The sequence below is a fragment of the Podarcis pityusensis genome (genome assembly GCF_964106645.2).
Source record: "Podarcis pityusensis genome assembly, chromosome: 13".
NCBI classification, from domain to species: Eukaryota; Metazoa; Chordata; class Lepidosauria; order Squamata; family Lacertidae; genus Podarcis; species Podarcis pityusensis.
The window spans coordinates 18,885,890-18,897,248 of record NC_138038.1 but is presented as its reverse complement, the minus strand read 5'-3'; the positions used below and the strand labels follow the sequence as shown (position 1 = coordinate 18,897,248).

General features: G+C 47.5%; 1 protein-coding gene across 1 annotated transcript; it reads right to left on the bottom strand.

The window, feature by feature from the left end:
- Positions 1-1,218: 1,218 nt before the first annotated feature.
- On the bottom strand, positions 1,219-7,575 carry TMEM101 (transmembrane protein 101). Its single transcript, XM_080979507.1, has 4 exons — positions 7,422-7,575; positions 4,788-4,968; positions 2,437-2,583; positions 1,219-2,333 (listed from the first exon to the last, which is right to left on the bottom strand). The coding sequence occupies exons 1-4, from the start codon at positions 7,571-7,573 to the stop codon at positions 2,025-2,027; spliced, it is 789 nt and encodes a 262-aa protein (XP_080835633.1). The 5' UTR covers positions 7,574-7,575; the 3' UTR covers positions 1,219-2,024.
- Positions 7,576-11,359: the final 3,784 nt, after the last annotated feature.

The window sequence follows — 11,359 nt, the reverse complement described above, 5'->3', positions numbered from 1 at the left end:
AGCTGCCAGCTTCTGCCTAGGATGCCAAGCATCGCATAACCAAAACCTCCCTGGTCCATGCAGCCCTGCTAAAACTTGGGTTGTTTGGAAGTTCAAAGACTGACGAGTGTTTGGAAGCAGCGGAAAGGACAGGCACGGAAAGATAAAAAATGGGAGACTGGAAAAAGTGTTTTATTTTCTTCTTGATCCTCCATAAACACAGTGTGGTTTAGAAAAAGCCAAAAGGAAGACGCAGCCATCAGCAATTATCTGCCAATAAGGGAAAGGGGGAATGCAGTGTATGGTCAACCATGTTTCAATGGTGTTTGAGCCTAGAACAGAAAGCCCAATCAGCTCCAAAGTGCCTCCACAGGAGTGCTTTGGATACGACCGAAATGGAAGACGACACTTTTTAAAAAGCAAACACACACCATTGCATCCAAACAGATGGTGTGGCTATTGTTTCCCAGGAGTAATTGCTGGGCAGCATTTTAAACTCCTGGCTAGCCCCAGCCAAACACAAACATCCCACCCTCCTCAACATACACACCAAATTCCATGGGGATGTTCAATTCCGACAAGGGTTTTCTTGTTTCCCCTTCATGCACACTCTTCCCTGAAGTGCAATCCCCATTGTAGAAACTGCATGTATGCAGATTAAACTGCAGAAAGCTTGAGCACTGGGGTCAACAAAGAAAAACCTAATCAGGTACAGGGGGAGATTAAATGTGTGTTCTGGTGGTAGGTCGCCTCCACACCCCAAAAGCAGCTTCCTGTCCCTATAACAGTGCAATTCAATGTGTTTCAGCGCACGTGCCGTTTTAGCTGATTATGCTAGGTTTTAAAGATTTATGAACATGCTGAGAATCCCCTTCCCCACCCCCTCATTCTTTTCAAAAGAGAAAACAAACTTGGGAATCTGGAGAGACGCCAATACTATGGAGCAATGATTCAGTTCTGTGTCGCCTTTGAGTCCTGAAGTAATAAATAAAATGTGCCAAGCATGATCTTGCAGATAGAGAAAGAGCTTGCGTTATACATAACCAGCTGGGAAATTAAGGTACCCCACACCCTCATGGTGAGAGAACCGTTCTCAGCCTTTCCCAAGTTATGCTGCAGTGGCCCTCCAGATGAAACCCAACTGCCATTGGCCCTGGCAGCCTCCAAGACTCCTGAGTCAGGTAAAAGGTAGCGCTGGATCAGCTCTTCTTTTCCCATCGTGCAAGGATGACACCAACAGTTTGCCATCCCGTTTAATCAGCTACGCCCTGTGTGCACAAAAGCTGTATGCACTCCGTACCGTGCAAGAATGGCGGCAGGGAGACAGTTCTCCGAGTTGCTACGTTCCAAATGGAACAGTTTTTGCCTAACTGGTTGTAGCTGGCATGTCACACGTGCCCATGGAGCTTTGCAAAAGCTTCGGTACAGGCAAAGAGGAAGCCAGCCCATCTAAGCAGGAGTCTGTTCACATGAACTTCTGGGAACCTTTCAAAAGCCCTGACTTGCTGATTAGAAGGAAACGCATGTTCCACAATGGCCTCCGCCATCTGTATACAGAGCAAAGATGAGTCGAATGATCTCTGTGTCTTTGGCTACCCCAACCCCAGGGTTGGGATCCAGAACCGGCGCACCCAAGGTCACAGCGACCTTTGCAAAGTTACCTTTAACCTATTGACCAGCATGGAAGCAAAGATTCACCCCTTCCCCACTGAAATGAGATGACAGCCCAAAAGCTTCACTGATGCAGCCCTGAGCCCGCTAGAGACTCTCGCAATTACTACAACATTTGGAGGAGGAAGCTGCTACGGTGTCCTTTGAAATGAAAACAAAAATGTAGGAATGGCTCTGGATTTTGAAAACAACCACCCGCTCTTTCGTTTAGCTGCCAATAAGCAAGGAACGGGTGGTTTTTTTTAAAAAGATGCAGTAAAATGATAAAAAAAATAAATAATAATAAAAAAGAGGGAGAGTCTCCGTCCTCTGCAAAAAATGCACCCCACTCCCACTTCAAAGCACCGTGCTTCAGTGTCTCACAGAGTCGAATGTCAGCCATCTGTGGCCAAAATTATGGCGGCCCCGAAGATCCCAACGTTCTGCCCAACCAGTTTCATTTGATTCCAGAATTCGACTCGGCGGGAATCGTGCCAGTAACCCAAGTTGCCGTCGATGAAGAGAATGACCAGAGGGAGGATGACCGACAAGATCTGAGCGGCTGCGGTGATGTAGTAGCCAGACAGGAAGGACAGGGCCAGCACCCCGTAGAGGACAAAGAGGAGCTGTAAGGCAATTTCTCCACCTGGGACGCCACTGAGATAGGCCAGGCGGTCTTCCTTGCTGTGCTGGAGAGAGTAGGCCTGGAAGAGGAAAGGGAGACAAGCAAAGAAAGTGAGGGTGATGTGAGTTGTGGTCCAGCAACATCTAGGGTTCCAAACATTTGGGATTTGACAGCATACGTACCACGCAGATGAGGTAGATGCCGATGAAAACCTGCCCCGTGGACTGCAGGGACCTGTTCCGCGGTTTCTGCCGGTAGATCTCGCCGGCCCCGCTAGCCAAGACCAAGAGACCACCAATGATGGCTATCGTTCGTGAATACATCCTCACCTGTGCCAAAAGACAAGGCAGGCAAGTTAATGGAAAGCAAACCAAACACCTTGAATCCACAATAACCAGAGATACGCTGGTTTACTGTATCATGTGAGCTGCAAACATTTGCCTCCTGGCACAGCATCCTGCGCACCCAAATTCCCAAGCAGCCACACTGCTATTTTTGCAAGGAGAGAGCATTCTTCTACTCTGGTCTAGCATAGACCATTTTGGGAAGATTACAGTTAAATGCCTTGTTCGGACCTACAAATCCCAGCTTAATAAACATGAAGGATCATTGCATATGTGCATTCCAGCCTTACGCAGCCCCCAACACTGCTGAGGCTAATCCAGGAAGCGTTCCATTAGTTTTCTGATACATCCACAAACCACAAAACTATGGTTGCCGGGTTCAGAATGAGCCATGATCTTAAACAATGGTTTGTACATTAACGGGAAATGTGGGTTAATGGAAGACTTCTTAGGTTGATCTTGAAGGGAAAGGTGAGGACAAAGCAGGCAGGCACAAGGTTTGTGAATATGTTGGTGTATTAAGCCAAGATCTGTACTTCTGAAGTGGGCCATGGTCTGCTACCAGAAGGGCTAGACAGAAAGCAGAAACGGGGTGAAAATTAAAGGTGTCATTGTCCAATTTGCTATTTCACTTAGATTCACAACCAACGCCTAATCCACACAGGCTCAGAGCAGATACCCTGTAGAGTAAAGCCATCATAAAAAATTAATCCTGTACTTACTCTAAAAGCACTTTAGAAGACAAACCATTCTTTATCCCTCAGCACTTACAGGCACAAACTAAAGCATCTCACATTGCTCACCTCTGGCAGATCCTCAGTCTCAGGCAAACCTGAAGATCTGTTCAGAGGAAAGCTCAGTGCCACAGCCTTACGCCAGGAGGCAACTATCAGCCTGCAAGCTAAATCCAGTCAACAGAGAAACCATCTATCCGCTGACTGCTCTGATGTCCTTCAGGAAGCAAAGAGGAGCCCTCTGGACACATCTAATCTCACCACTGTCCTTTATTGCAAAGAAAGCAATTTGGGGGGTGGGAGGGAGAGGGGTGTTAAGGCTGGAAAGGGAGGTGACCAAAGAGCAACATGAGTGTAGAAAGCAAGCAGCAGGGATCACTTTTGCTGCAAAGATTTTAAGATTTTTTAAAAAATGGGCAGTTGATATAAATGCATAAATAATATCTGGGATTCATGCAGGATAGCTTCAATAGCATATAAAGGATTATACACTCATGCAGGGCAGGTCCATATACAGAAAAAGTACAGTCAAACCTCAGTTCTCGAACAGCTCTGTTTTTGAACATTTCAGCTCCCAAATGCCAAAAACCAGAAGGAAATGCTCCGGTTTTTGAATGTTTTTTGGAACCTGAACATCCGACATGGCTTCCGCTTGAGTCCAAGCAGCTCTTGCAACCAATCAGAAGCCATGCCTCGGTTGTTGAACGAATGTTCTTCCAGAACAGATTATGTTCGACAACTGAGGTTTGGCTGTATGCCTCTGACCACTTGACACTCAGGGCGAACACCAGGGTTTGGTTCCCTTCCTCATAAGCTATTGGAGACGATGCTCTAAGCCAGCCTTTCTCAACCTGTGGGTCCCCAGATGTTGTTGAACTACAACTCCCATCACCCCTAGCTAGCAAGGCCAGAGCTCAAGGATGATGGGAGTTGTAGTGCAACAGCATCTGGGGACCCACAGGTTGAGAACCACTGCCTAAGCAATCAGAGACTGCACCTGCATGCGCGTCTTTGTGCCACCCTCTTCATGCCTCTTCTGGTTCTGGGAGACCAGAGAAGAGGGGAGCTTGTCACAGCAAGAGGGGGAGACACTTGTGACTCTTCACTAGCCTGACTCATCTCAGTCTCCTGGCCTCCCTCATCCCACTCTTCTGTTTCAGCTTCTGCCTCTGATTCTGGACTTCTCTCTGCCATAGATTCTTCCCGCTCACTAAACCCTGTTACCTCTTCAGCTTCTGACACCTCTTCCTCCCAGTCTTCTCCCTCTTCATCGTCCCAAGACTACCCCCCAGGCTCTGAGCCTTCTTCCCTTGGTGGTTCCCAAGCTGTGGACTGAACCTGGGGACATTTTGTACGCAGAGCAAGCGCTCTTCTACTCAGCTGCAATCTAGTACAGTCCAACTGCAGCTTTTGAGAAGACAATGAGCCAAAGACACTCTCTCTCCTCTCTCTCACCTTCAGCCAGTCTCCATAGTGCGCATAGCCTCCAATGTATGCCGCATATGTGCTGATAGCCAACTGAAGGGCAGCCCCCAGGGCAAACCACCTGCGTTTCACCCCAAAGGACATGAAGCTGGCACACAGCACCGCCATGCCCATGTCGAAGTACAGAAATGGAACAGGGATGTCTGGTTTTCTGGGCAAGGAAATAAAATGTAGAACATTAGTCATCAAAGGCACCCAGAAGAAACAAATACAGCACAAGGAGAAAGGAAAGAGAAAAATAGGGCTATGGTTGTTGTTTTTTAAAGAACTAAATCCCCAAGGAGGAATCATTCCACCCCAAAATGACCCAGGAGGAATCATTCCACCCCGAAATGACCCAGCTATGGAAAGTTTTTTCGTGATGTACGAACTGCTGCAAAGCTACACAGATTTAATTAGCGTTGCTAAATGCAACATTTTGAAACCACGGGAAATTCAATTTCAAGCACAGACTGTTAGAAGTGCTATGGAACTCATTGCCACGATATGTTATTTTGAAAGTCTGGACTTGGGGGGATGTGTGTGTGTGTGTGTGTGTTTTAGTAAGTCAGTATACTAGCAGCACGGGACACAGGTGGCACTGTGGGTTAAACCACAGAGCCTAGGACTTGCCGATCGATCGGAAGGTCGGCGGTTTAAATCGCCACAACGGAGTGAGCTCCCGTTACTCGGTCCCTGTTCCTGCCAACCTAGCAGTTCGAAAGCACGTCAAAGTGCAAGTAGATAAATAGGTACTGCTCCGGCGGGAAGGTAAACGGCATTTCCGTGCGCTGCTCTGGTTCGCCAGAAGCGGCTTAGTCATGCTGGGCACATGACCCGGAAGCTGTACGCCGGCTCCCTCAGCCTATAGTGCGAGATGAGTGCCGAAACCCCAGAGTCAGCCACGACGGAACCTAAAGGTCAGGGGTCCCTGTACCTTTACCTATACTAGCAGCAGCTCTAGGTTTCTACCCCAAATATAGGTAAAGGTAAAGGGACCCCTGACCATTAGGTCCAGTCATGACCGACTCTGGGGTTGCGGTGCTCATCTCGCTCTATGGGCCAAGGGAGCCGGCGTTCGTCCGCAGACAGCTAACCCCAAATATAAACATATAAACCATATAAACATCCATGTTCTTTTACTTCCTTTTCCCAGAGTTTTCCACCGTATCTCTTCCCATCTGCAGGCATGACAAGAAATGCACGCATTTGCCAATACACTTGGGAAGCTATGTTCAGGTATCCATCCTGCAGGCTTGTAAACAGCCACCGGCATGGTCGCCTGTGGCAACTATGACTCATCTCCAGGCAACCTGCAATCTCTAAAGCATCCGGACCTAGCTTCCAGAGCAGGAGAAAACAAGCTTGCTCTGTCCGCCATGTGACAGCCCTTTAGATATTTGAAGATGGCTATCAAATCTCCTCTCTTTTTTGGACATACTCAGCTCCCTCAACTGTTCCTCATAAGTCTTGCTTTCCAGACCCTGTATCATCTTGTCAACACCCTTCTTAAATTGCCCAGAACTGGGCACAAGTATTCCAGGTGTGGTCCGACCAAGGAAGAATAGATGCTTCAATGGAGATCCCTGCGTTGCAAGGGGTTAGTTAGATGAAAGTACCCTTGGGAATAACCATATAACCTTTAGCCCTGCATAAAGAAGCTTCTTAATCTTTAATGGTTTATTATGTTATTACGTTATCATAATGACCCACAATGGCTCTCTTAACGGCCCTGGCTTGGCCAGGCTACCCAGGAATTCCTTTGCAGCTTATATTCTCCTTTCCTATCACAAATAGCCCAAAACTCTGGCATTTGTTAATTTTGGTGTTTAGGAAGACACACAGACAGTTCTATAACATTATGCTGGAAGCCACACAGATGGGCAGGGTACTACTACTACTACTAATACTAATAGCAATAATAAAATAATAACATTTATTGAATTTATATACAGTCATACCTCGGGTCACAGACGCTTCAGGTTGCCTTTTTTTGCGTTATGGATGTGCTGAAACCCGGAAGTACCGGAACGGGTTACTTCTGGGTTTCAGCAGTCGCGCATGCGCAGAAGTGCTAAATTGCACTTTGTGCATATGCAGAAGAGCCGAATCGCAACCCGCCCACGCACAGACGCGGCGCTGCAAGTTGCGAACGCTGAGGGTTGCGAACGTGCCTCCCGCATGGATCACGTTCACAACCCGAGTGTCCACTGTACTGCCCTATACCGGGAGGTCTCAGGACGGTTCACAGAATAAGGGTGGTTCAAATAATAATAATAATAATAATAATAATATTTATTGAATTTATATATCGTCCTATACCAGGAGGTCGCAGGACGGTTCACATAATAATAATAATAATAATAATAATAATAATAATTCCAACTTTACAATTCTATGGTTCTTCCCCCACCTAACCCCTCTCTGTGAAGGCCCTGGAGGGCTCCCCACCCTTCTCCTTTCCCCACCCCACAAACCCCCTAAGCTCACGACCTCCTAAAAGCAAATACTGGATTCCTTCCCCGACCCCACAACTCGCCGGGGAGTCAAGGCGCAGAAGGCCCTCTGCACATGCTCAGAAGCGCCCTCGACGCCGCCACCGCTTTCCCGGCCGCGCGGGCTCACCGGCGGGCGTCGGCGCGCTCGGCGTTGAGGAGGAGGCCGCTGAGGCAGTGCCAGAACGGGAAGCGCGTGAGCAGCACCGAGCCCACCCGCATCAGCAGCCGCAGCGCCCCGCGCCGCCGACGGTGCCCGGAACCCCCGCTGCCCGCCGCCATCTTGCTGCAGGGCGGAAGTACGGGAAACGCGGGCGGGCTTCCCTGCCCGACGCTGCGGTCCGTCGAGGCTTCGCTCCCGCCGAGGCCCGTGTCCCAAAGTCTTCCGGCCTGGAACTGACACACGGTACAGAAGGTTCCTGGATTTTCCTCCTCGCACCTGGGCAGCGCTGCAGCCAGGGCCGGATTTAGGTTTGATGAGGCCCTAGGCTGCTGAAGGTAATGGGGCCCTTTATATGTCCAGCTGTCCTTTGTCAACAACAAATTGCCGCTGTTTTTTGTGTTGAACATATGCTGTATGGTAATTTATGGACCTAATAGGCAACCAGTCCATGCAGAATGTAGGCACCCTAGATATAGAAAGGAGCAAACCAGTGATATTTTAGGGAGCAGGCGAGCAGGCGGGGCCCATGACTTACACCACAGGAGCCTACACAACACAAAACACTGTTGCTGTATGTGGGTTATATTCTATTTGTTTTTTATCTTATATTTTGGAAATGTACATCCAGGTTTTTTTCCTTTAAATTTTTTTGGGGCCCCCCAGAGAGAGGGGCCCTAAGCTATAGCTTGTTTAGCTGCAGCACATGGGTAGACCCGGCTTCTTGTCACAGCGGGAAGCAACAAAAGCGTTCCCTTCCCACCCCAAAAAAAGTTTCAGGTTGCCGCCTGTTTATTCCAACACCCAGGACAGGCAGAAATTCATCAGGTGAAGCATCCATACGCAGCCGGTCAACTGCACACCAGCTGAATTTGCACCAGTCGTGCAGCTGTAAAGTTATTTGTGCATTTATTCCCCCCCCCTTTCATTCCCTTACATTTAAATCCCATCTTTATTTGTTTGTTTGTTTATTTATTTGTTGAATTTATATACCACCCTATAGCCGAAGGTATCAGGGCGGTTCACAAAAAAGATCACGATCACAATATATAAAATAAAAATAAAAACAATAAACCAATACAGTGGTACCTCAGGTTAAGTACTTAATTCGTTCCGGAGGTCTGTACTTAACCTGAAACTGTTCTTAACCTGAAGCACCACTTTAGCTAATGGGGCCTCCTGCTGCTGCCGCGCTGCCAGAGCATGATTTCTGTTCTCATCCTGAAGCAAAGTTCTTAACCTGAGGTACTATTTCTGGGTTAGCGGAGTCTGTAACCTGAAGCATATGTAACCTGAAGCGTATGTAACCTGAGGTACCACTGTAATACGCCGCCGCCCCCAAAAAGCCACATTTTAAAAGGGTATAGGATGTTGATCTTTCTTCCATCATGGAACCCAAATCACCAAAGATGTGGTTTCCAGGGTCATCCATCTAAGCACTGACTAGACCCAGGTAGTCTAAAAACTCTCAGTGGGTTTTGCTTGCTTGTTTTGTGGGGACAGGTGGAATTTTAGCACATACCAGAAATTTAAGTTTGTGCATTTGGAATGGCTTCAAGGGCTCTGTCACTCTAAAGCAACAAAGCCACTAAAAATAATAATCATCAGACTTTTGTGGTTTGGAAAGGGATGGGAAAATGTGTTGAAGTGTGTGGAATGAGCAACTGACTAACCAAAAGACAAATAAACACCCCGGATCAGGAGGAATGCTCATTGTTGTGTAACTTATCCACAAATAAAAAGGAATGCTCAATAAAGACCAGACATAGTCTAACCTCTGTGTAAGTTTAGTGTAAGCAATTCAGGATGAATGGTCAGTAAACTTGCTTACCTTCAGCAAAGTGGTGGCCTCATATATACAGGCTTGCCATACGTCAGCAAAATTCCTGACACGTCCTGGTTTTCGGGTATAAAAATGACGTCGGGGGGGGAACTTTGTCAGGGGGGAACTTTGTCGAATCAGCAAAATGTCAGGGAAAACCCGAGTGTATGGCATCGTGATGGGAAAAGCAGCAGAAACAGCTCCAAAAGCTTAAAAACACTATTTTCGGAGGCGGCTTTCCCCCCAAAACTCAACAATTTAGGCAACCCTACATATACATTCAGATTATACCCTGAGATCCCCCAAACACAGGTGCTTGAAGGTATAAACAGCTCTCTACTTTCATCTAATACGGGAACGTTGGGTCATCCAATATCATTGATGGGGAACATTAAGGAGAGACTGTGGAAACATGGAATTAATTTATGGATCTCTCACACACAAGATGTGCCGAGGACTAATCGCTTGGAGGGGCAGAAAGGAGATGCAAATTCATGGAGACGAGGAGGAGGATATCTATGGCAATTATCAACAGCTGTATAGAGCCTCCAGGTTCAGAGGCAGTCTACCACTGAAGTCCTCCAGCAAGAAGACAAGCAACAGGAGGGGGCTGTAGACTTTGATAGAAACATCTGGTTGGCCACTGGACTAGATGGGCCTTTGCTATGATTTCCGTGCAAGGGGGCTTACGTTTTGTTTTACCAAAATTCTCCCTAAAAGAAAAGGAAACGGGGCCTCGGTTGGTTGGTGCATGGTGTTGATAACACCAAGGGTTGAACTTGATGATCTTCAGGGTCCCTTCGCACTATACAATTCAACAATTCTATGAAAGCCTCAGCAAAATCTCTTTTTCGGACACCCCTGCCCTCTATGGAGAGCGGTGCCGGATTTACCTATAAGCTAAACAAGCTATAACTTAGGGGGGAAAACTGGATGTACATTTCCAAAATATAAGATAAAAAAAATCAAATAAAACCTACATACAGCAACAGTGTTTTGTGTTACGTAGGCTCCTTTGATGTAAGTCATGGGCCCCACCTGCTAGCCTGCTGCCTAAAATATCACTGGTTTGCTCATTTCTATATATAGGGTCCCTACATTCTGCATGGACTGGTTGCCTATTAGGTCCATAAATTACCATCTAGCATATATTCAACACAAAAAACAGCGTCAAATTGTTGTTGACAAAGGACAGCTGGACATATAAAGGGCCCTGTTACCTTCAGTAGCTTAGGGCCTCATCAAACCTAAATCTGGCCCTGATGGAGAGGGAGGAGACCCCCTAGGAAGCATCAAGGTGAGCAGGAAAATTTTGGACAGCAGAGGGGTCTTGCCTGCAGCTCTAAGCCCAGTAGCACTTTAAAAGCTAGCGAATATATTATTGCACACGTTTTTTGTGGATTACCAAGAACGAGGCATCTGGTGAAGCAAACTCTGCTCACACCGTAATTGGTCAAGTCCTTAGGGTGTTAGTACTGTCCTTTTTGTTGTTTTACTTTAAAAGGCACTAGGGTCTCCTTGTAAGGAGAAGACAACTGTTGGACACTTTGCAAACTTCCGTTACAAAAAAGCAAGGTGCTGCAGAGGAGAGCTTTTGTGTGTATGTAATATGTAATATGTAATATAAAAGGTATGTAATATAAAAGGTAAAGGGACCCCCACCGTTAGGTCCAGCCGTGACCGATTCTGGGGTTGTGGCGCTCATCTCGCTTTATTGGCCGAGGGAGCCGGCGTACAGCTTCCGGGTCACGTGGCCAGCATGACTAAGCTGCTTCTGGCGAACCAGAGCAGCGCACGGAAACGCCGTTTACCTTCCTGCCGGGGCGGTACCTATTTATCTACTTGCACTTGACGTGCTTTTGAACTGCTAGGAGCAGGGACTGAGCAACAGGAGCTCACCACATCGCGGGGATTCGAACCGCCGACCTGCTGATCAGCAAGTCCTAGGCTCTGTGGTTTAACCCACAGCGCCACCCGCGTCCCTGTATGTAATATGGGAGTGTGGATTCTCCTTCCTTGGAGGTTTTTAAGCAGACGTGATTGCGCCCTGCTTGCACACCCAGCCCAGCAGACACCCACACACCAA

Bases quoted from the DNA above. Each gene is read 5' to 3' on its own strand.
- TMEM101 (XM_080979507.1), bottom strand. From the start codon at position 7,573: ATGGCGGCGGGCAGCGGGGGTTCCGGGCACCGTCGGCGGCGCGGGGCG. The intron at 4,969-7,421 runs GTGAGCCCGCGC...TTCCTTGCCCAG, and splicing joins GAGCGCGCCGACGCCCGCCG to AAAACCAGACATCCCTGTTC. The intron at 2,584-4,787 runs GTGAGAGAGAGG...CTTTTGGCACAG, and splicing joins ACTATGGAGACTGGCTGAAG to GTGAGGATGTATTCACGAAC.